This window comes from Rana temporaria, chromosome 1, assembly GCF_905171775.1.
Source record: "Rana temporaria chromosome 1, aRanTem1.1, whole genome shotgun sequence".
Classification (NCBI taxonomy): Eukaryota; Metazoa; Chordata; class Amphibia; order Anura; family Ranidae; genus Rana; species Rana temporaria.
Window position 1 is genome coordinate 450,049,498 of NC_053489.1, and position 26,913 is coordinate 450,076,410.

A 26,913-nucleotide genomic window follows, 5' to 3' on the forward strand; every position below is an offset into this window, starting at 1 on the left:
TATGTACAGCAGTGCTTATACTGGAAAAGGGTGGCCCAGCAGCGTGTGCCTAACAATTTAGTGCTTTCAGTCTAACAATAAACACCTTAATAGAAAAGGGGAAGTAAAAAAAAAAAAATTACACGATGCCACAAATTTATTGTCCAATCAGCAGGCTAAATGGAGGAAATGTGCATAAGGGAGCAAAACCCCAACAGCATCCCATTATCATTTCTGCAAAAGAAGGCTGTTGTATTCTGCACAATATATAAACCCTATAACAAATATTAAAATTCAATATTTTTTTTCACCGTTTTAAAAAAGTTTTTTTTTAACCACTTAACGACCAAGCCTATTTTTCACACTTGTTTGCAAGTTAACCCCTTCAGCCCCAGAATGTTTTACTCCCTTAATGACCAGGCCATTTTTTGCGATACAGCACTGCGTCGCTTTAACTGACAACTGTGCGGGATTGCAAAGCTGTACCCAAACAAAATTCATGTCCTTTTTGTCCCACAAATAGAGTTTTCTTTTAGTGGTATTTGACCATCTGTTTTTTTTGAAGAAAAAGAGACAATTTCGAAGAAAAAAAAAAAAGATATAAAAACAAACACGTATTCAGTTTAGGCCAATAGGTATTCTGCTACATATATTTTTTCATCATTTTTTTCTTTTAACAAAAATCACAATAAGCGTATATTGATTGGTTTGCACAAAAGTTATAGCATTTACACCAGGGGTCTCAAACTGGAGGCCCTCCAGCTGTTGCAAAACTACAAGTTCCATGACGCATTGCAAGGCTGACAGTTACAAGCATGTCTCCCACAGGCAGAGGCATGATGGGACTTGTAGTTTTGAAACAGCTGGAGGGCTGCCAGTTTGAGTCCCCTGGTCTACACAATAGATTTATGGACTTATGTATGTTTAGGTTTTTACTGGTAATGTCGGCGATCTGTGATTTTTTAGCGGGACTGCGACATCCGCTATATGTTAAACTGTGCGTGTGCCTGCAGTTTAACAGGCACGGACTGACATACGGGTATGTCGGTTTGCGCAGGAATGCCGACCTGTCGCAGTATACATACTGTGGTTGGTCAGCAAGTGGTTAAATGCCGTATTTTTTTTTTTTGGTAGAACATTAATTAGAACCCCCAAACATGTTTTTTTTTTTCCAGACACCCTAGAGAATAAAATGGCGTTCATTGCAATACTTATGTCACAACGTATTTGCGTTTTTGGTCTTAAAAACACAATTTTGAATAACAAAAAAAAAAAGTAAAGTTAGGCCAATTTTTTTCTATATTGTAAAAGATAATGTTATGCCGAGTAAATTGATACCCAACATGTCATGCTTCAAAATTGTACCCACGCGAGGAATGGCAACAAACTTTGGCATTTAAAACCTCCATAGGCAACGTTTAAAAATTTCTACAGGTTACCAGTTTTAGAGAGAAGGTCTAGTGCTAGAATTATTGCTCTCACTCCAACGTGTAGTTTGAATACAGTTTTCATATGTGGGCGCGCCTTACGTATCTGTTCGCTTTTGGGCGTGAGAACGGAGTGTTTTAAAAATGTATTTATTTTTGCTTATTTTACTTCTTATTGGATCCCTTTTATTCCTATTAAAAAGGAATATAAACTTCCCTTGTAATAGAAAAAAAAGCATGACAGATCCTCTTTAATGTGAGATCTGGGGTCAAAAAGATCTCACATTTACACTTAAAAGCAAAATCATCCAAAAGGCATAGAGTTGAGTGGGGGCCATCATTCCCTCAATCAACTTCCTGCCCATCAGGGGAAAGCATCAGCTAGTCTCTCCGCCACTACTGATGGATCCGGTAAGCAGCGAAGACAACCGGGACCCACCACTGATAAAAGTGATCTTGCGGCAAATCCACCGCGGAGACCACTTTTACCTTAAAGTGGACCGCCCGCCGTCTTAAAAAAATACAGAGATTATGGCAGCTATCTACTGCCATAACAATGGTATTTAATGTCAAAGTAGCAGCGTCGCCGTCAACACTGCACAGTTGCCGAGTCACGTGACCCGCGAGATATCGTGGGATTACAGTACAGCGCGTCTCCTGGGATTCTCATCACTCACTCCCAGGAGACATAACGCTTGTCGGGGTAAAGTTAATACACGCCCACTCCCGCGGGGAAAGGCTGATTGACAGAAGACTGTTTACTGAATTACTAAGGTAAAGACTCCGATTAAAAAAAAAAAAACGGATTGTGTATAGTCGATGGGTAGTTGTTTAATTAAGAGAAAGTTGTAATTAAGGATGAACCTCTGCTTTAAGGACCTTTAATTGTGAGCTTCTTGAAGGCAGAGACTGGTGTGAATAAAAAGATAACTATAGGAAAGCGCTGCATAAATTGACTATGCTGTACAAGTACCTGCAATAAATAAATATGAATACATACCTCATAAAAGAGTGCGAGTTAGGAGGCGATGGAGGCACCTCTGTGTCATCTAAGTACTGCTGGCTATGCCCATATGCGTAAAAGCGAGGAGATAACATAGGATCACTATCCGCTTCAAGAAGGTGACGTATTAGGCGGCCGGCCTGGGGAGACAGACGTGCTTCATCCGATTCTGCACCATCACGATCCCAAGTGGCTACAACTGGAGCTGGTTCTGTGGAAAAATTAATAAATGTAAAAACAAAAATTTTCAGCGTATTTGGAACATTTACAGAAGTAATCCCATGGCAATTTTCTCAGCAAACAAAATGCATCAACAAGTTGAACTCGGAAAATGTAACAAATCCTCTCTTGCAGTGGAGCGGCTAGTTTATTTTTGTGAAGAGCACTTTTACTTGCCTGATCCTCAACTTCCCCCTTGCAACCGGCATCTTTCTCCATCATCCCCACATCTAATACAGGGCTATGGACTCTGCACAAGTCTTGATGAAGTCAGAGGACCTTAGACCGTCGGAGTAAAACTGCTTTACCTAATCCCTTAGGCATAATTGAGCATTTAAACTTTGCAGTGAGAACTTTTTAGCTTTCTGGAGTTCAGCTTCAAGGAGCTGAAAACAATTCTGTCAGTGTCCCATCCCACTGTAGTAAAATACCAAAGTCAAGACAAAAACGATGGACCTCTGGCCGTAAGTCTAATAATCAAAATGGACATTTGTATAAAATCATAACAATGGAACTATGAAGCACAGTTGAAGTAAAGTCGAGTCTAGAACATCATTTGATACATCAAGATAAACAACTTCCATGTCCTCAAAACTACTTGACCCAGATGCATGTGAAGTTTCCACCTTGACTAATCTGATTTGCGTGCTCCTGCTTAGAGTGGAAGGATTAAAAACGAGAGCTTTGATCATGTGTGCTCTATCAAACAGGCAGTTAGCACCTAGCTATTATTTATGGGTATAAACACTTTTTCCAAAGTATTTATATATTTTTTAAATATGAAAAAAAAAAAAAAAAAGACATACAAATTAACACATGCGCATATTCAAAATATACACACACACACAAATACCAGCATTAGAATATTTCTGATAAAAAAAAAAAAATCAAAATGCCTCAGCGTTTAATAATATTATTATAATAATAATAGTATTGCGTAGGCTCGTCACGAGTCACGCCGTTTTTCCAAAAGAAGCCGAACATGCAGACCTGTGATTTGGCTCTATACGGCGCCTGCGCACGACTAGAAACCATGTAGAGCTGACTGTGCAGTCGCAGCGTTTCCTGAAAGAAGCCGAACATGAAGAAGCTCTATACGGCGCCTGCGCACGACTAGAAAACATGTAGAGCTGACTGTGCAGGCGCCGTATAGAGCTTCTTCATGTTCGGCTTCTTTCGGAAACACTGTGACTCGTGACGCGCCTACGCAATACGAGGGCGGGGCCTTATCCGTTGGGGGGAACTTTTTCTTAAAGGATGTCAATCATCTGGACGACCTCCCAGAGGACATTCCTCCTCAGTATAGAAATGCCTACTCCCGCGGGGAGAAGTACCCGGCAGCCAGATTGCAAATATAGATTATACGGTATGTACAGTGTAAAAAATAAAAAAAAAATGCGGACTGTACATGTTAGAAGTATAAAGAAGTTGGTCTAATATAGATGTTATTTGGGTGAACCTCCACTTTAAGTTATATGCAGTAGATGATGCCTTTAGTTCTATTTACCTCTACATATCTGAATGTGGTACACACAGGTGAAAATGGGATGCTGAATAACAGACATTAAAACTTACTAACTGGCTTGCTCTCGGTAAGAAACAACCACATTATCAGAACAAGTGAAATGTAATCTTTTCTGGCATAAGGCAATGGGTTTACTTCAATCCACTTCTCAGCAGTACATAATCACCTTTTTGTTCAGCATGCCATTCATTCTATGTGACTGGCTGGGCCAATCACTCAAGCGATGTGAGATGTAGGCTATAACTTGAGTGACTCAGGATGACTTGTCCTGGTCGTGTCAGCTGCGACTTGTGATTAACTTTGCATATACCATTGGCTGCCTATATTGTCTGGAGAAAATATTTGTCAACATTGCTCATCTTAAATCTAATAGGTTTGCGTCAATTTAAAGTACTACAATTTGGTATGGCTATAGAATTGAAAGGTCCATTTTTTTGTTTGAATAATTTAAAGCAGAACTTCACTCTCCAATTAGATTTTAGGTCCATAACATTTGAATGGGTCAAGTTCAGAGGCAGTACTGCCCAACGAGCGTGACAGGTATTGTAGCGCTGCAGCAAATGTGCAACCCCTATCCTAGTCTGGGTGCTAAACAACAAAATGTTCAATCACCTCATTATCACCTCCAGACCACAAGTGTAATCTAGGGCATACAGTACACTGCAATGGATGAAAAAAAAAAAAAACACACACACTCTCTAATATATATATATATATATATATATATATATATATATATATATATATATATATATATATATATATATATATATATATACACACACACACACACACACACACATATATATATATATATACACACACACATACATACACATACACAACACACACGCATAAATAAATGATTGCACAGGCAGATTTAGGTCTTCAACTAGAATATATAATTTACTACACAAAACAATGCTGGCTTTGAAAATGTACCATTTGGGTATTCTACTGATAATAAATAGGCTAACACGGCAATTTATTTGTATTGAAGAAATGACAGTCAAACATCCCAAGCATACAGAGAATGAAGCTTAAATCAATACATGAAAACCCGGCATGCGTTATTAACAGCTTGGTGAAATGAATTTAACACGCAAGGCAGCTGTTCATTGTGGGAGTCTGGAAGAATTAAGTGACAAAAGCACACCTACTGTCTGCACAATTATGTCATTCTAAAGTCTCTACTATTAATGGAAATTCTACATTGCTACACTTTCCATCTACATTTATATTCATCAAATTCTCACTGTATTAGTAAAGGTATTTTCTCGGTAAAAAAAAAAAATGATCAGGTGTTCCCTCCTATACAGATAATCCTCCTGATAAGTACTTTGAATAATTTGTGATATCCATACTAAACAGAATCTGCCTAATTGAGAAGCAGGTAAGAAACACTGCACTGGATTCTGAAGATGCTACAGTACAAACTAACAAATACCATACAAATGTCAAGGTTAAGGTTCACCCAATATACATTGGGAGGCACAGAGTTGAAAAAGCGAGGACAAAAAGGTCAAGCTGGTCCTGGGCTACAAATACAATGACCAACAAGCGGTTTTGGCCATACATCTCTTAGGAGTACACCTATCTTTGCTCTCCTGTGACCAAGAGTCAAGTGATAGTAGACTATCATCTGACATGTTAGCGGCTTTGAAAGGACCCCAACAATACCGCCAGGATTTACCCAGCATGTAGCCGAGAGAAAGAGCCAGCTGTGCCCGCCCCCCTCCTGTGCAGCACTTCAGTGAGCAGAGCAGGGAGCGGTAATTGAGTCACTCCTCTCCACTCTGAGCAGACTGAAAACTGAGCGATCAGCGGCCAATTCTCAGGCTTAAGCCTCGTACACACGACCGAGAAACTCGATGGGAGAAACACATCGTTTTCCTCGTCGAGTTCCTTGTTAGGCTGTCGAGAAACTAGACGAGCCAATTTTCTCCATTCCTGTCGAGGAAATAGAGAACTTGCTCTCTGTTTGGCTCGTCGAGTTTCTCGACAGTTTCCTCGACAAAAATGTACACACGACCGATTTCCTTGTCAAAAAAATATCTCCCAGCAAGGTTCTTGCTGGTTTTTGCCGAGAAACTCGGTCGTGTGTACGAGGCCTTAGACCCAGTGTGGGACCGATGCTGCAGCATAGAGGGGGGTATAGATTTTTTTTTTTTTACAAACCCTATACTTCTTTTATAGCCTATACCACAGTTATCTGCAGTGGGTATATGTGGGCAGCTAAAGGCTGTCACGACTCAGGCATTGTTAGCTTGATCTTGATCTGAAACATGATGTGCAAATCTAAAATGGTGGGAAGGTGAACGTTAGGGATAACAGGGGGGAGAACATAATGACCACATACATTTATCAAACCACTGTTAAGCCAGTCAAAGATTAGAGGTCCAGAAATGAAGAAGCAGTGGAAAAATGTGGTGCTTGCAAGTACTTACAGAAGCTTGGTTTGCAGTGCTTTTTTAAATGACAGGTGTACTTGAAGACTGTAGATTCTGAACAGAAACAATACAGGTAATTTTCTCCGACAAGGTCAGGAGTACAAAGACCGAACTCTAGCCAAGAAGTCTGGCCAAAAATTTATTTTGCTAAAGTAAAATGCGTTGAAAGATCTTTTTTTTAATAAAGATTAACAAAAAGATTATTAGTGTCACAAAAACGCATCTGCAAGGTGGATTTTGGGCAAATATAACGCTAAAGCACACCAGCCATATAGTCAAAAAGTAAAGCAAGCGAATGGCTCCACAGAAGTCATCCTATGGTGACAATTGGTACAATCTTTCTGCCCATCTCCACACTGCAGAAACCCCATGAAAAGCCAAAAACTTTGGGTATGGTGCAAACACGCTCAAACTCTCACCCATTTCCCGGTGTCCTATTCATCTCCTAAGCATCCTACTGCCAGACCCATGTGGGGAGAGTGCCTGAGTGCTGGTTCGCACAGGGGCGGTTCAAAGTGCTTTCACACTGGGGCGGTGCGCTTGTAGAACGTTAGAAAAAGTCCTGCAAGCAGCATGTTTTGGGCGGTTTGGGAGCGCTGTATACATGCAATGAATGGGCAGCGCTTCCAAATCGCCTAAAAAGTGCTGCAACGCGGGCGTTTTTAACCCCTTCTTCGGCTGCTAGCAAGGGTTTAAAGCGCCCCGCTAGTGGCTAAAACGAGCGGCGTTTTAGCGCCAATGCACCCATTAGAAGGGTTCCATTGTCCATGGTCAAGCGAAGCCTTGCTCCTCTCCGCGGGGCCATCATTGCAAGTGTGGGCACCCAGCTGTGACTGCTTGTGGCTTTACAGTCGGGTGCGCACTGTGCATGCGTGAGTCGCTCTGCGCTCTCCTAGGGGCCAGGCAATCTTCTGTGACGTGTCCCAGAGGGGAGAGGAGGAGACGCCTAGGCGGCTAGATGACGGAAGCGGGACAGGAAGTACTGTCAAAACCAGGTACCCCCCCCCCCCCAAAGAGGTCCAAATTACACAGCACAAGCACTGTGCTGTATAACATGCTTTAAGGAAACAGGATCCATAATTTTTATTTATTTTTTATAGGGTTACAAACACTAACAGATTTTAGGTACAGTGCCAAGAATAGAGAGCATGTGCAGAGCAGGGACAGTGCATTACTGGTCTTTAAACGGTATAGACATTTATGGTTTTACATCACTATACCTGCAAAAGGGTCAGAGTGGTCTATCAGGACTACATTTTAGACTAAAGTTAAAGGGGTTGTAAAGGTAAAAAAAAAATCCCTAAATAGCTTCCTTTACACCTTAGTGCAGTCCTCCTTCACTTACCTCCTCCTTCGATTTTGCTTTTAAACGTCCTTATTTCTTATGAGAAATCCTCACTTCCTGTTCTTCCGTCTGTAACTACACACAGTAATGCGAGGCTTTCTCCCTGGTGTGGGGAAAGCCTCTTGAGGGGGGAGGAGGCGAGCAGGAGTATCAGGACGCCCACTAACACACAGCTTCTTTCTTTATCTGCAAAGTAGAGAGCGTCCCTACCCTCCTGCTCGCCCCCTCAAGAGGCTTTCTCCACACCAGGGAGAAAGCCTTGCATTACTGTGTGTAGTTACAGACAGAAGAATAGGAAGTGAGAAATTCTCAGAAGAAATAAGGACATTTAAAAGCAAAAAAAAAAAAATCGAATCATGAGAAGTGAAGGAGGACTGCACTAAGGTAAAGGAAGCTATTTAGGGGATTTTTTTTTACCTTTACAACCCTTTTAAGGTATCTCTGCTGCTGCTTTATTTTTATTCGGATTTTCTTTACAGAGATCCCTAGAAAGCAAATTGGCCTAGGTATGCTTGTTTATCTCTACTTCTACTAGTGTCACTGAAAATGCAGCAGAGAACACTCTTTTGGAAGAAATGGAAAACAAAGCAGAAATCTCCAAAGCATAAAGAAATTGCTGCAGTAAAACTTTGTGGGTTGTGTGACTGTTGCCACATGCAAAACCTGTCAGAAGATTGTACACCAAACAACATAAGGGCTGGCCAAAGTACACTAAAGGGCAGCACGCAATGCTGCGATAAAGCAAAAAACAAAAAAACAAACAATGTGCAGCAATACACAACAAGGGACTCTGGGGACCAAAGCAGCTCTGGGATATTATAATGTTCTCTTCTGGCTGACTGTACCATTCTCCATCTTGTGATAAAGGAAGATATCAGATGCTCTTTTTTGCATGAAAAACACTGAGCCCAGAACCACAGATGTCTAACAACCATCTGTTACCCTTTTGCATTAAGTATACACAGTGTTAAAGTCTAATTTAAATATGCATCAATTAAATCAGTTTATCATCAACTGAAGATTGAAGAAAATGTCAAAGCAGAATGCGTACTGTATATAAATTAAGAAAACGCCATTCAGTCACCATTCACGCTCATTCTCAACTGTACAATATGACGCTGTATTGTTTTAGGTTACAAAATTGGGACGGTTGCCCTGCCATCCCTATATTTAGTGTTCAATCATTTTTTTTCTAGTGTTTTTTGATGGGTACTCCACTTTGGTGTTTTGGTAGCCAACCAGCTGAGCCCAAAGCTCACTCTGATAAGATCTGCTCCACCTGGCAATACCTTAGCTAACCTGGCTCCCCTAAGCCCAGGACCACTGCAGAGGGAATCGGGATTGGGAGTTTGGTGAATCTAATGATCTCCTCCATCTCCTCTAAACTGAATAAATGAAGAAGCATTCAGTACTGAGCTCATTTGAGCTCAGAGCTGTTAGAATCCTAGTAGTGTTGTATTGAAATTAAACCACAAAAAAAAATAAAAAAAATAAAATAAAAAAAAAACAGAAAAAAATAAATAAAAGTACATCTCCAAGTTACATTCACAGTATCCGTGTTCTATCGCTTTAAACATTCTGCAAGTACAGAAGAAAAAAAAGAATTGTTGATGTGCCAGAAATCGAATGTGCTCCTTCCTACCTTCTTCGACGACATAACAAAGTGTATGTCAGCCTTTTCTACTTTATTTCTAATACATTACAAAGAATACAGACCTCTCTCCATGTTCATAACTAGAGGTTGACCGATATGTGTTTTTTTCTGGCCGAGAACGATATTTAGAAATTGGGGCAGCCGATGGCCGATATTTGATGCCGATTTTTGCAGCCGATATTTTAATCCAACATTTCTTTTCTTGGCAGGTGGCACTGGTTGGCAATGGCAGGTTGCACTGAGCCCATATAGTATAACTGTGCGAAACTGCCATAAGTAACTGAATGTAGAAAGAGAGAGGAGCTGTCAAAATTCAGCAGTGATGTTGGGGGTGGGTGGGACCCTGCAACTATCAAAACACCAGTCAATGATTTGGCTGCTTAAGAAAGGGGGCAGGGCCAAATACACATAGCGGCCCCAGAGATAGTAAATTGACGTTCGGGAAGTGGTTCTGAAATCCTGACTGGATGTCTATTGACATCCTGCAGGATAACATGCAGGGGCACACCCGTGGGGGTGCGCAGCTATCGTTGATGCGGGTTGTCACTCTGACACCCTGCATCTCCGATCTCGGTAAAGAGACTCCGGCGGAGGCTCTTTACCACGTGATCAGCCGTGTCCAATCACGGCTGATCACGATGTAAACAAGATGCGAGTAGAGGCGAGCCGATCGGTGGCTCTCCTGACTGGGGGGGTTCGCACTGATTGTTTATCAGCGCAGCCCCCCCCCCCCCTCGGATGCCCACACTGACAAGAAATTATAGACCCTTCACTTCAAGAGGGCAAACTTACAAAATCTGCAGGGGATAAAATAATTATTTTCACCACTGTATTTTTTTGCACTTTTCTTAATATAACAAAACAATTTCAATTGCATATTCAGAAAACAAATACAAAAAGCACATTGTAGGGTGTTTACATAGACAGAAGAAAAAAAAAAAGACATAAAAACGCCTGTGATAACACTCAATTTGTAGTGCCTGAGGGATCCAGTGTGAATAAGCCCCATTATTACAGATGAGAAAAAAAAAAAAGACTGCTGTAAAGAGTTCCCTTTTCATTTAACTTGGAACCTGGCCGCTTCAAGGAACAGCCTTACATTTCTGTTCTGCACGTTTTAGAAAATCAGCTTCTAATGAGCAAAGCTGAGCTTCCCAAAAAGAAGATTAGCAAATCACATTCCACACATTTACTCCATTGAAATGCCATAACTCAGAAAAGAGCTAAAACAGACAAACAGTAAACTAATAGCAAGACCAGCCACAAACACAGCTAAAAAGATGGGGTTGATTTACTAGAACTGTAGAGTGCAAAATCTGGTGCAGCACTGCATAGTAACCAATCAGCTTCCAGGTATTTGTCAAAGCTTATAATGAAAAAAATACTATGCTCATTCAAATGGTGTCAAGCGGCAAATGTGTTATACAACACTAAACAAGATGAACAATAAGAAAAAAAGGTGCGCTAGTGAAAAATGTATGATATATACTAATATATAAGTAAATATAGTGCACTTATAGATAAAGTGTCAAAAGACTTCTAAAGATTACAAAGATATGAAAATTAAATCATATACAAGTAAATCAATCTTAATGTGTGTAAGTGAACCGTGAAGTCACATGCAATCCATCATAAAATAATAAAGTCCATAAATGAATTCATAATGGTAAAATCACGTAACCACGTCCCCATTAAGACGAAACGTTGGGTAAGCGACGTTCTGACGTCACTGCGTCACAAGCCAGACCCGGAAGATGCGGGCAGGTAGATTGTTTGTATGCTTACAGCATTGTATTTGATGTAAGTGCACATTTTTTATTTTGATTGATTATGTGAGTTTCCCTTCTTTATATGGCACATCTTGCAATGGTATATTGAACGAGGCAACCATCCCTGGAACGCTTTTCCTGGTGGAGATTCGTGTGGAGGATGTCCTTATTACATGCAATTGTGATCTCCTGTGATAAAGAGATCATGCACAGCTGGCAAGAGGCAGTGTGTTATCAAGGTGGAGGTTCTTTCCTATCCCCACATTTCTGGAATGCTGTGGACCATTATTTTTCACTTTGGAGATTTAGAGCCCGATTTTGTCAAAGCTTAACTGAACAATCTGAAGTTAGAAGCAGATTGGCTACCATGCACAGCTGTACCATATTTTGCACTCTCCAGTTTTATTAAATTAACCCCCCTTGTTTTTCTGATCGGACAAGAGGAACCGGAGTCAGGAATTTGCAGACGCCATAAGCTGAGAGGTCTATCAGCCACAGCTCAAAGAACCCCTTAGCAAAGTCTGAAGGAACCCTGGTTGGGTGTAACTGATCTAGACAATCTAAGACCAAGCATTTTGTTTCGCATCACCTAAATAACTACAGTTGTGAAAGAAAAGATTGTTCGGTTATGGATGGACACTAAAAAGACATGGTAGCGAATTAGTTTCCTATACCTGTAAGAAAAGAAATATGAGAGCCCCACTGCTGAAATGATCAGAGGGTTGGCTGAAGCCTGACAAGTGCCTTTTATTTTCTGAGTATGCAGTATGTGAGCTCAAGCAGCAACTGTCAGACTTCAGGTGACATCCAACATTTCAGCTAAAGTGTTGGGCTGAGAAAAGATGAGTGAAGCTAAATTAAGGGGAAAATAGATCTTAAAGTGGAACAAAAGCCAATACTCACCTTCCCAACAATCCCTTATTGGTACTGGCATCTTCTACTGTGTGCATGTTTTCAGCCATCTCCATTGACTGGCACAGGTTTGACCTCACTCCTGCGCATGTACAGGAGCTGGTCACTCTGGCACACAGGGATTGGATTGGCAGCTGAAAGCGGAGTCGCAAAAGCGCAGCTCAGTTTACATGTCTGGGATCGCTGGGAGCAGGCAGGTAGGTGCTTTTCATTTCACAAGAGACATTGTATGTCTTTTATGCAATGAAAAGTCTGCCTGCTCACATAAAAAAAACAAAAAAAAAAAAAAACAACACTTTATTTCCGCTTTAAGTAAGTCTATTGAAATCATTTTAATCCCAACCACAATTCCAGGACATCAATGGACAAACCACCTGAATTTTTGTAGGGTGCTGAAACTTCAAGTTACCAAGCGACAGCCAAGAAACCTTAAGGATTAAGACCCCTTTCACACTGGTGGCGGTGGCGGTAAAACACAGCTATTTTACCGTCAGATTTGTGGCGCATTTAACCCCCGCTAGCGGCCGAGAAAGGGTTAAAACCGCCCGCAATGCACCGCTACAGTGGCGTATTGCCGGCAGTATGGCGGCCCTGCCCATTGATTTCAGTGGGCAGGAGCACATTAGGGTCCTTTCACACGAGCGGACCGTTCGTCCGTTCATTACAAGTCCGTTAACGGACATGTAGTGAATCCCTATGGGATCGCGTCCGTTAGCGGATGGAGCATCCGCTAACGTCCGCGTCCGTCGGGATCCGCTTTTGCGAACGGAAAAAAAACCCTATTTTTCTTCCGTTCGGCGGAACGGATCGGATGCAGACGGACAGACGGTCCGTCTGCATCCGATCCCCCATAGGGGAGAGCGAAGCAGAGACAGGGCGGTCTCTGCACTGTGTGCGGGGACCGCCCTATCCGCCGACAGCTCAGCGGGGATGACGGAGGATCCCCGCTGAGCTTTGGCGGACACACGGAGCGGAATGAATAGAGCAGCTATTTAAGGGCAGATTGCAGGCGCTATTTTTAACGCTATAGCACCTGCAAAACACCCTCAGTGTGAAAGGGGTCTTAGAGAAGATCTGTAAAGAAGAGTGAGTGGACCAAAAGCCCTCCCGAGATGTGTGCATACCTGGTAACCAACTACAAGAAACGTCTTGCCTCTGTTCTTGCCAACAAGGGTTTCTCCACCAATTACCAAGTCATGTTTTGCTTGGGATCAAATACTTATTTTACACACTGAAGAGTAACTCAATTTATAACATTTGTATCGTGCTTTTGGGATATTTGGTTGATATTCTGTCTCTATCATTTAAAATACACCCATGACCAATTTAGTCATTACAAAGTCAACCATGGGGATTGCCTTTACTGCCGCCTGTTCAGAAATATTATATAAAAAGTATCAGACAAAGAATAATACATATTTGGCTGAGGCAGTAAGGCAATGCTGGTAATTTGGGTGCAGGGATCTTGCCACATAAATTCTACAGAGCAGAAGACAGACTGCTAGCATTCATACAATGGATGAATGCACAGCACATATAGGTATGAATAATCCATACATAAAGATGGGGCGCTGTGTAAAATCTACATAAAAAACAGAATGCAATGAATTGCAAATCTCATAAACCACAAATTTTATTTACAATAGAAAAAAAATCTAATGTTCAAATATACAGTTTTAAAGAAAAAATTAAATAAAAGGTAGTACTGAAATTAATGACAGCAACATGACTCAAAAAAGTTGGGGCAGGGCAACAAACAGCTGGCAAAGTAGGTGGTATTAGCAAGAAAAAACATTTCAAAACTAATTTGGTTAATTGGCAACAGGTCAGTAATATGATTGGGTATACAAAAAGCATCTTGGAGAGTAACCGGGAAATAAAGATTGGCAGGAGGTTCACCAATCTGTGGAGAGATAGAGATAAATTCTGCTGACTCATAGAACCACACACTTCAATACATGTTCGCAAACACTGATCTTTTCTCCAGCATGTATATAAACAGATTTTTTTAGACTTGGTTTCATAAGAGGTGTCTTCTAAAAAGTGTTACTATACCTAAAAACATTTTATACCTTAATGTATTGCTTGCATGAAGGTAAAAAAAAACGTTTTCAGTGTCCCTCCTTTCCTGTGTGAAGGGGAATAGAGGGGAGAAGAGATCAGTGCTGTGCAGGGCTGCATCTTTTCTCCCCTTAATTCCCCTTTACACAGCATTTGAGCAGCAGCCATTGGCTCTTTAAGAGGAAGTGGGGGGCAGGCGTGGCTGCGTAGACACACAGCTTGGTAGTGTGGGGACTACCTCTCCTCATAGCCAGTGGCTAGCTATGGTGATCAGGGCCACTCTGTGCAATACCACTGCACAGAGCAGGCAAGCATAGCATTTGTTATTTTAATAATACATTTTTTTTTTTTAATTAAATTGAAATTACGAAATTCGAAATTCGAAATTTGAAATTACGCGGCGCATCAAGAGATACGTCGGCGTAATTTCTTTGAGGGTCTGCCCCTGTGTGTGTAAACTGCTGCCTAAATTGACAGCTCTTTATAAGTACCTGTAATAAATAAATTCTAAGAAAATCATAAAAAAAAAAAAATGTAAAAAAATAAATGCAAGGATAAAAAAATAAACTATATGAAAATATGCACATTAGAAAGGATTTCAAATTTGGCAAATGGCCATCAACTATCATATCTAAAAACAAAAAAACAAGTGCATTTTCTTTATAGGGCCTTAAAAATACGTTAAATACGTTACATACCAAAAGGACTAAAGAAACAACAACCACCCAGGAGTAATAAAACAGAAAATTAAATCTAAGTTGAAAGCAAAAGCTCTATATACACACACATCTGTTATATGAAAATGTAGTATATACCCCATTTGTAACACACACGCCCCCCTTAATACATGACATATTATTTCATTATATAACTTTCTATGCCTTAGGGTCATATACAAACACTAGCATGAAATTAAAGTTAACATTTATGAGAGAACATATGATGCCTGAGAGTCTATACAATTTAAATGAACAGGGCTTCATATAGCCAGAGATATGCACATCTAAAAAAAAAAAAATCTTCCTTACCTTCCCAACTGTTGTCATCGCAAAGAGAGGTGAGGTCCAGACGAGGTACCTCTGGGACAAAGCCCTCCTGACCAACGTCAACATCAAGGCTTCTTTGTGGTCTTACTTCGGTGTTGTTTTGCTGCTCCTGAATCTTCATTTTTACAGCCTGGGAAAAAATAAAAAATAAATCCCACAGCAAAAGAGTTTCTTCAAAAAATGAGAAGCCACAATGACCATTGCACAGTAGCAGATTGCTCACAATACAGAGGAGGGCTGGAGAGAACCCACAGCTCAAGCTACATGTGCAAGCACCCCAGTGATTGCATGCTCCATGACCCTCGCATGCTAATTGGTCAAATGATCCGCCTGAAGTATACAACGCCCCTCTGTGTGCCTTGAACTTTCCCTCGCTCAGCCTCCTTCCTTAGATTGTGCCTATTCTGCTGCATCAGTGTTACACTCTCGGTCTCTCAGATCAGTCTTTGAGGAATTACCACTCCCTTTTGTTGACAGCAGCAATAAGACCAAAAAAAAAAGCCAAGCAGAATAATGTTCTCGCTGTTGCTAAGGCTCATGCAGCAACACACTCTTTGCTGGACTCCCTCAGGCTAGGAGACGCGAGAAACCGTGCAAAGGGATACAGAATTATGCTCTGTAGGCTTTCGATAATCTATGTATGCCAACTGGTCCTGATCATGCCCCTATTTCTGTGGATATTTTTTCAGCTGGGCTTAGGAGGAGGAGGGCACGCTCTTTGCTATTTATAGGGGAGCTGCGAGTATTGAGGCAAGTACTGAGCTTTTACAGCCAGCGGGAGTTTGGCAACTCAGCTGGAAACAATACAAGTGTTGGGCAAAAGCCAAACGCACACAAAGATAGTACACTAGATAGCACTGGAGAGAGGACTGTCTGATCACTTGGAAAACTCCATCATGCTTCAGTGTCAATTCTCAAGGATATACTGTATTTAACACTTCACGGCAGGACCAAAATCCTCAAAATGTAATAATCCAATTATAGGATGCAAGAATAAAGTACTACGTGCTTCCACTCATGCCAACACTTCTCGGTAAGCTATTAATTAAAAAATAGCTGACGACATGTTAATAACTACTATAAGAATCCAGTGATAACATTTCTTATTTTCAGGTTTAGTATTTTTAAAGGGATTGACCCCTTGGCTGCATGACTTGAAAAACTGAACATACAATAAAATAAAAACAGTAAAAGAAAACTCCCTGCACATGCTTTAAAGTCACAATACTGTACTACCTGTGCTGCACCCCAAAGGACCCTCCTGCTACATTAAAGTTGTTCTAAAAAGGCAGAAGTTTTTTTTTCTATATATAAAGATATATATAGATATATATAGATATATATATAAAAAAATAAATAAATAAAATATATATCTATCTTTATGCAGTATATGCATGAAGGTAAAAAAGAAAAAAAAACTCCTGGGTACAGCTTTTACCTCCCCTTTATACTAAGCCCCATCTCAATCCAGCAAAGTGCATGAGAGCAGAAGCTCTCCCAGGTCTCTCTCTCTCCTCATTGGCTCATACAGCAGCAGGGTGGGGCTGAGCCGCTCTGTCAACGTTTATGAACGCAGGCAGCATGGCTCTGGATCGAGCCCACAAGTGTGCCACAATAGAAATCGGCTTTCTTATGGCACACCAGTGAGGGACCGCAAAAGGAGGATCAGAGCCACTTTGTGCAATTTTTTTAATTACACTTTACAACAAATTTAAAATGTTGCTAAACAAATTCCAGTTAGCTAAATGTTAGAGGTATTATAGACCCACCCTAAAAGGGGAAGTTCACCTTTATAGAAAAATCTGTAAGGTGAACTTACACAGGACCCCCTCCCCACTCCCCCTGGTTCCGCTGATTTGAAGCCCGGCGATCTCCCACTATGCGACCCTGATATCAAATCCCCTGACTGGTAAAGCGGCGATATGATGTGATGGATGATTGTCGCTCTCTGGGTTAGCGGGACCGGGTGCGATGGGGACAGAGTGCAGTGTAAGTTCACCTTACAGATTTTCTGTAAAGGTGAACTTACACTTTAAAATACCATATAGTTCTGCTATAAAAAGGTAGCCACATGTTGTAAAAATCATCACAAGATTATAAAATGATCACGCTACATGTATACAAGTCTACAGCAGATAATGGGGATATTTGCTGTACGTAGAATAATGCAAGAAGAATGCCAGGTGGGGGCTCAGGCTAAAATTTTTGGTTGGGCTAGTTAGGTGCTGGGGATCCAAAGAGGTGGGAGGCTACCATGAGGAGGTTCATGAAATATATTTAAAAAAACATAAGAAAGACAGAACCGCAAAGGAAGTCTGCTTTTGCAGCCCTATTGTATGGCTTAAATATTCTACGGAGCCTGCTGCTAATGACAGGAGAGTGCAAAATTTATACAAAACTGCACCAATGGAAAAGAGTACCGCTCCAAGCCCTGCGACCTATGCTGTGCTCCCGCCCTGTAGTACTGACAGGTGCAGACTCTGCGATGATCCGTGGAAAAAAGAAATGTTCCTGGACTGCCGCACTCTGAACAAAGGATAAAATCCAAAGCTGTATAACATCCAAAAATTCATGCAACACTGCAATCAATGGTAGAAAGTGGACATAGGGGACAAAAAAGCTTTTTTGTCCCCCATGTCCACTTTCTACCATTGATTGCAGTGTTGCATTAATTTTTGGATGTTATACAGCTTTGGATTTTAGCCTTTGTTCATTTTGTTTCAATAAGTGCGGCAGTCCAGGAACATTTCTTTTTTCCACACAGCTGCACCAGATGTTGCAATATTAGTAAATCAATCCCCATTGACTTCTGTAAACAGATGGTGTAACGGGAGGGCCAGTGGAACCCAGAATCCCATAGAAAGTATGGGATACCCCTTGCTTCAGCTCCCCATGCACCTCTTATGTCTAAATCACCATGTGTCTATTAGGGGACTACTTAAAATGGGACAGCAATATTTATCCACAATATCTCCCAGGATATATGTAAAGACTATTCTTGATTTGTTTGATTCTGAACTCAGCATGTTATATTGAAAGAGGCTGTGTTCAACTCCAGCCACCTGTCTGTCTGTTATAATGTAAATGAGTCCAGGATAACTTCTAAGGGTCTTTCATTGTGGCTTGTGCTAATTGACCCTGTAAATGTGTGAAGGAGTTCTGTGTTGATTGGTGATAATGTTGATTGTGTCTTCTGAGCTACAAGATGGCAAGCCTACAGGTCAGGTCTCCGAGTCATCTTGGCTGCTTAAAGGGATTAGTTAATTAGCTCATGTTAATTAGGTCTGGTCACAGGTGTATTTTCAGAGAAATACAAGTAGAATGTTGGACCCTCCTCTTTGGTGTATATAAGAGCCTGTATTCCTCAATAAAGGCTGAGATTCCTGCTTGAACCTCACACAGAGCCTCATCTCGTATTTGGGGGAGAATTATTCGTATGGGTTTCTTGTTCGCCTGGCTGGAGTGCCGGTAGCTGTCTTGGTGTTCGGAAAGGAAATGTCCTAAAAGCCTTTAACCCCTTTCATACACGGGGTGTCGTTACAGATGGCTTTCTTCAGTACAGCTGAAAAGTGTTAACAGCTCAATATGTGACAGGGAGGGAGACTAGATCAATATGCAATATTTCAGATTTACTTAAAGGAAAAGTTCACCTTTTGACCAGGTTACACCCATATTTAGGGTGCAACATGTTCAGCACTGGATACCATTGCAACTAAAAAAAAGTCTCAAGTTTCAAAAAAACAAAAACATTTACCAAATATTTAAAACCCTTTTTAGAATACAACAAGAAACCAGTGATCAAGAAATGCACCCCGTGGGATGTAGAGTCATTTTTATGTCCTCTCTATTTCTTGCTGCACATGAACTCATGAGCTCTCATGGATCGCTGTGACATGCTAGCTACTAGAGCTACTAAACAGGTAGTTTTAGGAGGTCAACGTTTTTTAAATGCCTGCAAGTTTCTCTAATATGATGTAGATACCAATATGAAAGTCTCAGTAAAATCTTATTTGCAACAGTATTTATTCCTGCAAGCCCCACACCCCACAACTATTTAAAGAAATGCATACAATCCACTCTTCAGTTTATTAAAAAAAAAAAAAAAACACACACACAAATTCCAGCTAATCCTTAAAAACAAAAAATGTGAGCAAATTGACTCAGATTGATAGTTTGGCAGACTTCAGGGAGGGTACGCCAATTTTGGGAGGGGATTTTTAAATTAATCCTGACCCCTCTATTGATACTTCCACGAACCGTTCGACACATTCGTATGCCTTTTGAAAAGCACTTGCGCAAGTCCCTTCAAAGCCATGCTCTGGTCGACTGCTGGAGGACTTTTCATGCGTCTGACAGGGACTATAGCTATTACTCTAGTGTTCATGTAGTATATACCAGAATAGATCTATTGTTCGAAGATCAGGGCACTTTGGATCTTTTAACAGACTCCACCATTGACCAGATTACCAATTTGGATCACGCCCTGGTGATACTCTCGCTCAAGCTGCCCCAAGCAGTAGGCAAATCTAGGTCATGGAGGCTGAATGAACACCTTTTGTACGACCTGAGGGTAGTCACAGGTGTGACGGAGACATTATCCCATTATTTCATGGAGAATGCCAATGGCGAGGTCAGAGATGGTATTCTGTAGGAGGCTCACAAGGCAGTAGTAGGGGGTTCCCTCATCTCTTGGGGTTCTAAATTAAGAAAGAAGAGGCAGGCAGACTTTCAATTGGTTTTTCATGCTTTGCAGCAGGCTGACCTACGTCATAAACAGGGAGCAAACCCTAAAGCGCTCTGCCATTTGACCAAATTAGGTACCCTTTTTTCTAAACTACTAGTATCCACTGGCGGTTCCGCTTTTGCGCTCATAAATACTATGAACACGATAATATGTGTGTCAGGATGTTGGCGAGGACGCTACGCAAACACTGGGTGTCCACCGATGTCCATAAGCTAAACTCTCCGTCGGCAGTGTCTGTACAGCATACATCCAAAATAGCCACACTGTTTCACGATTATTATGCAACCCTATATAACTTAGACTCTGCCTCCTCCCCTTTGGAAGTCATTAGTAAGCAGTCTGGCATAGAGACCCAGCTTTCCTCCTCTGACCTCCCTACCATGTCCCCCGACCACCAGGCGAATGTGAAGTCTATCCCTAATGGGAAAACCCCCAGGCCGGAAGGTTTCACAGAGGCGTACTATTTAACAATTTTCACCCAGCTTCAGGCTCCTATGTGTGCATTGTTTAATTATCTCGCTACCAACGGGCAGCTCCCCCTGGGTGCATCACTGGCTCACATCACAGCAATCCCAAAAGGGAAATATCACACTGTCCCCCAGAACTACTGACTGATTTCGCTATTGAACATAGATCTGAAAATCTTCACCAATTGCCTTAAACATCTTCTACCTGATATAATTCACCCTGAACAGACAGGCTTTATAGTGGGTTGTGATTTTAGGAACAATTCTATTAGGGAGCTCCATCTCATTCATTGGACCCGCACGCAAGCCCATCTACCTTCTTACAAATTTTTTCTACCGATGCTAAAAAAAAAAGCTTTCAACTGCTTAGATTGGAACCTCTTTAATGCTTTACTAGTGAGACTGGGGCTTAGCCCTCACATGCTAAGCTGGATTTCGGCACTATATACCTCCCCTACTGTGTAGGTTGAGGTAAATGGTTGCCTTTACTCAGTGTTCTCCATCTGGAATGGCACAAGACAGGGGTGCCCACTCTCTCCTTTTGTTCACATTGGTCCTGGAACCGCTGCTTCGGAAAATCTGAGCTAACCCATAGTATTAGAGAAAACACTGTGGGCTCTATGAAACACATGCTCTCTGCATATGTGGATGATGTCCTTTTTCACGTATCGGACCCGGTTGTCTCACTGCCTAACCTGATGGAGGAATTATTTGCCTACAGTAAAGTATCTAACTTTCGGATTAATTACGCTAAATCTGACATTTTTACGGTCACCATTCCACCAGCTCTTACCACTACTTTAAAAGAGGCTTTTCCTTTTGTTTGGGTATCCGCCTCTATGCGCTACCTGGACGTTCAACTTACTACTCGCATGGAGACCTTGTATGAACACAATTATACTTATACTACTTAAAAAGATTTGTCAAGACCTGCAAACTTGGGACAGGGCATCCTTCAAATGGGTAGGCTGTACTAATATTATGAAGATGACCGTATTGCCCAGCATACTCTTTTTCCTGCAGATGGTACCCGTGCCCCTGTCTCTGCACTACTTTACAGTGCTCTGCAGCCTCTTTACCACATTTGTTTGGAAGGGCAAGAGACCATGGCATTGCTACAGCGGTCAAAACGGATGGGTGGATTGGGTATACCCGACGTGTTTCAATACTACAGAGCAGTTGCACTCCAGCGGATTCTTAACTGGAGGTTTCACGTCTCCTCAAAACTGTGGGTTCCCCTAGAAAAAAAATATTGCTGGCTGCAATTTTTCATATGCTCCCTGGTATCCATCAATAAATGATAAGGCTTTTCTGACTGGGTAACCCTATTGACCCACTCACTCTTTGAAAGTTTGGGATAGACTTAACATGTCCCCAGCTTTGGCACCTCCAACATCGCCACTGGTGCCTGTTGGAGGTTTCTCCCTGGAGAGTAACAGTCCTTTTGTGGATCCTGGGTGGGTGACAGGGATGTCAGCCCGTTTCGAATTATGGGAGGGCCACGGACTAGCCCCACTTTTTAGGTTTAGAGATTGACATGGTAGATTCCCCTTTGATTTCTAGAGGCACTGTCAGCTTGTCTATTGCATTGAAACATGTCTCTCAAATTCGGTCTACATTTACTGAATTTGAAAAGCTGTGGGTTGCTAAAGATCCCCTTCCTCATATGATTTCAGTCCTCTATAAATTGTTTGCTGCTGCCAAGCTAAACTCAAAACCTTTTATTAGGGAACAGGAGCTTGACCTCCAGTGTGAGTTTACTGATGAACAACTGCATCACCTACACCGGTGGTTCTCAAACCTGTCCTCAACGGGCCATGTTTTGGGAATTTCTCTTAGAAAAAATAGCTGCTCAAAATACCAAGCCATTGATTTAGATTTAAGGCACCTGTGCAAGATAAAGGAAAACCTGCAAACATGGCCTGTTGGGGGTACTTGAGGACAGGGTTAAGAACCACTGACCTATACCATCTGACTCACTCGAGTTTGGAGGACACAGGAGAATAATTACAAGCCGTTGTCAAGATGGTATCGGGTGCCAGCGGCCCTGGATAAAATCTATTCCTCGGCCTCCGATCTGTGCTGGAGGGGTTGTAGCCAGAAAGGAACTTTCCTACATATTTGGTTGGTCCATAAGCATGTATTGGATGGCCTAGGTATCGATCTTCACCAAAACACCTCCTGCTTCATCTCTGCTGCTCGCTACAAAGTGCTCTCCCTCACCTTCTCAATGCTGCAAAATGCCTCATACAAGTCCACTGGAAGAGCCTGCGTGTTCCGAGCAAAGCTGAATGGGTTAAGAGTAGGCAAGAGATTATGGAGGCTGAGGAATAGTTGGCTACCTGTAAAGGCTCCTGAGCAAAATTTGATTCAACTTGGGCGGCCTGGAGTACCTATATTTCTGACTCTATCACAGTGTCCTCTAGCCTAGACCTAGCAGCCCTGGCATTTAAGCGGCTTCTCCAGGCAGGGAAAAATACTGGAGTCAGGGCCCTTGACATAGTTGCACCCAAACGGCAACTGGTAGGTGTGAACTTCTATGCATCTTTATTGGTGTGAACAAGCAAGCAATAATTCCTTTCATAGTGTTTTATACGCCGAGAGTTTATTTTTGTACTCTAGAAACCCCCTCCCCCCTTTATTTTATTTTGTGTTTTGTTGTCTCCTCCTGAACCTCATGCTTATTGTCATATTGCAAAGAGTTTCCAAGTAAGCTTCTCTGCCCTCTCCTTAGGGAAGGGACAGAAGGCCTGTCCATGTAGATCGAATATCTGGGACAGGCAAAGCTTTCGTGTTTGTATGACTCAAAAATGTTAAATAAAGGATTATATAATAACAAAAAAAATAAAATAAAAGACGACGACTACTATGGCTTCGAGCTTATAAATCCTATCACTCGTAAACAAAAAAAAAAAAAAAGGATGTGCAAATATATATTTTTAATACCTTATCTCCATATGAAAAGGCCAATATGGTGTGAATGGCAGTATGTATTACTATAAATATTAGTGGCATTTAGAACACAAATTTTTGTATAGCGACTTTGCAATGGGGTTGATTTACTAGGTGCTCTTGCACACAGGTCTGCTAAGCCGCTTCATATTTCATCCACCCGGGCAGTGCAGGTGCAGTACATAGGTTGTGCCATCATACACATAAGCATAGGACAACACAAACTCTCTTGCGCTGTACTTATGTTTACAATAAATATATACAATAGCACTGCCATATACAGGAGTACAGTGTCACGCAGCCATTCACTTCAGGCAACCAATTATGTGCTAGCAAACGTCCAGATTTTTTTTATTACCCCTGTAAATTAACACAGGATCGCCTTTTTTACTGACATTTCATTACACAAAAGTCTCTACCCCTTTAGTAAGAGTTCAGTATCAAGTGAGAATAGATCACTCCTGGGTACTGACAACAGTCAGGCAGCAGCCAAATCCTTCCAATTAGACACTTACAGTCGTGCTCATAAGTTTACATAGCCGCAGAATTTGTGATTTCTTGGCCATTTTTCAGATAATATGAGTTATAACACAAAAACTTTTTTCGCTAATGGTTAGTGTTTGGCTGAAGTCATTTATTAGAAATCAACTGTGTTTACTCTTTTTAAAGCATAATTGCAACATAAACTACCCAAATTACCCCGATTACAGTGTATATATATATATATATTCTTGCATGAACTGCACGTTTCAGATCTCCCCAGAGTGGCTCAATGATATTGAGGTCAGGAGACAGATGGCCACTCCAAAACCTTCACTTTATTCTGCTGTAGCCAATTGACAGGTCGACTTGGCCTTGTGTATTCGATCATTGTCATGCTGGAATGTCCAAGTACGTTCCAATGCGCAGCTGATGAATGCAAATGTTCCTCCAGTATTTTTTGATAACATACTGCATTCATCTGGCCAAGAAGTCATAAATTCTCAAGGTATGTAAAATTATAAGCACAACTGTATTTATGGGCACAGACATTTTCTAAACTGGGGTTTCCAAACTTTATAAACAAAGGGCTAGTTTACAGTCCTTCAAGCTTTAGTGGGGCCAGTGGGAGTAGAAAATGCCCCATTGTTGGCATCAGTGGGAGGAATGGTGCCCCATCACTGGTGCCAGTGGGAGGAATGGCACACCATTAACTGGTGCCAGTAGGAGGAATGGTGCCCCATTACTGGTGCCAGAGGGAGGAATGGTACACCCTTAACTGGTGCCAGAGGGAGGAATGGTGCCCCATTGTTGCTGTCAGTGGGAGGAATACCGCCCCAAGGATACAAGAGAGAGGCAAGTAAAGGGCTGCATCCGACCATTGGGGTACACTTACGACACCAATGTTCTATATTATGCATATTTTACTTCTATAGAAGATTATAAAATATCATTTATAATTGCTGTGCCCTCAAGGTGAAAAAAAAGATCATTTCTTAACACGGTAGGTAACTAAAACATAGGCAACTAAAATCAGTTTTAATAAGCAAATATTCTGGCTTTAGTTACTAGGACTCACCGGTGGTAATCGCAAGCTCTCTTTATCATGATCATTCTCTTTGCTGCAAGATAAAAAGATACTTGTAACTGGATGCATTTAAATGCTTAAATCATATACATTTCCATATTTGAAAGCACACAAAAACCAAAGGGGCCAATCTCTAGAAAAAAAAAGTGCAATTATATTACATTACCTGGGCTCTGACAACACTTCCATTCCAGCAAATTCCTGTCGGTCTACAACTTTAGAGGCGACAAAGCTTTCTGTGCTCTGAAAAAAAAAAAAGAAAAACCGTGATTAAATAGTATCACGTTACTCGTTTAATAGAGATACAATAATCACATTTTATAATTTAAATATGTTTGAGGTAAGTAAAAATGCAGCTGCCAATTTTACATCAAAAAACAAAAATGATGAAAACACTTTTGCAAATTTAAAGACAACTGGAGGTTAAAAGTCAAGCCCCTACTACCTCCACTGCAGTTAATTTAGGCCTAACTTTAAGCATGGTCAACATAGGTGCTTCAGAATGAGATGGTACATACTGTATGGGAATAAATTTAATCCACAAGACAAACAAATATTTTGGTAACCAGGGTTCCTCAAAAGAATACTAGGGGTTTCTTAGCCAATGAGAAAATTCTACCATTCATAACAGTAACCACTGACACCAATATGCTTTTTTGGCATTTGTAAGAGGGGCGCGGGACCTCTTCCTACTGTCCACCAATGTAAGGAGCATTCTACCCACTGACCACCATGCTACCTGTAAGCTGCAATTGGTAGGGCTTTCCCAAGAGCTAAAAGTTGTTTTAACGTGTCCGTGTTAAGATGGTTGAGAAGGCTGGCTTACATAGTGAAAAGATAAATATGAAATCTCCATATAGCTACATCTCCTCTCACGTTATTGTGCTGAATAAATCACTGTTTTGTCATTACTATCTCCTGATGACAGCTGTAGCTAGTTTTTCTTTGCAGAGTAATGTTAAGAGGACATGTACAGCGACTCTGGAAACAGTGCTTCACACTTTCACAAAGATAATCAGGAGAAGAATAAATGATTGTCGGCACAATTTGACTGTTTCCTATGACTTGGCCAAGTTGTAGTGTGTAAGATGATTCTCCAGTGCATCATATCAACTCCATGTAGCTGCTCTCTACCGTCATACTAGATAGCATACTTTACATATCTGAAAAGCAGGTGTTGCTATAGAATAGTTTTGTAATAAACTAACTTATGCTCTGTCCTCCCATTCCCCCCCCCCCTCAAACAAGGGCATTTTCTATCATTTGGAGAGTGTATTTGATGTTACAGTTCTTTGTTGTGTATTGTATTGTGTTATGTTTTTTCTTTTTGCCACTCGCCAAACGCTTTAACATATGCTTTTTATGTTTTTATGTACTTAGGTGCTCTATGTGCGTTCTGAGCCAATGTCAACAGGTTCACTTTGTCCGAATAAAACATATTTTTTATACCTATACTGTGGTTTGGCCTTTAAAGTCTCATCTGGGGGGTAATCTCTTTTTCCTATACACCAGGGATGCGGCCAACACCACTACTATTGGATCCAGCAGCACCTTCTCCTATACCCCTCAAACAAAAAGGTATTTTATTGAACACAAGAAATAAATCCTACTTTTTCAAGAAGCAAAATAGGCTACAGTAAAAACTTGGTTTGAGAGCATTTTGCAAGACTTGATATACAAGCGATGTCTAGATAACAGCGAAGCTGCTCCTCTCTGCCAAACCCTTCACTGGCTTCCCCCACCCCATTGTATAAAAGTCAAAATGCTAACCACAACATACAAAGCCACCCACA

General features: G+C 41.3%; 1 protein-coding gene across 5 annotated transcripts in view; it reads right to left on the reverse strand.

Moving 5' to 3' along the window:
• FAM13A (family with sequence similarity 13 member A) overlaps positions 1-26,913 on the reverse strand; it is a 266,776-nt gene that overhangs the window by 34,745 nt on the left and 205,118 nt on the right. For all 5 annotated transcript variants that reach the window (XM_040327495.1, XM_040327486.1, XM_040327503.1 and 2 more), the window contains 4 exons: positions 25,287-25,363; positions 25,112-25,154; positions 15,373-15,520; positions 2,407-2,620 (listed from right to left, as the gene is read on the reverse strand). In XM_040327495.1, coding sequence (XP_040183429.1) covers positions 2,407-2,620; positions 15,373-15,520; positions 25,112-25,154; positions 25,287-25,363 — 482 coding nt within the window. The remainder of the gene's footprint in view (positions 1-2,406; positions 2,621-15,372; positions 15,521-25,111; positions 25,155-25,286; positions 25,364-26,913) is intronic.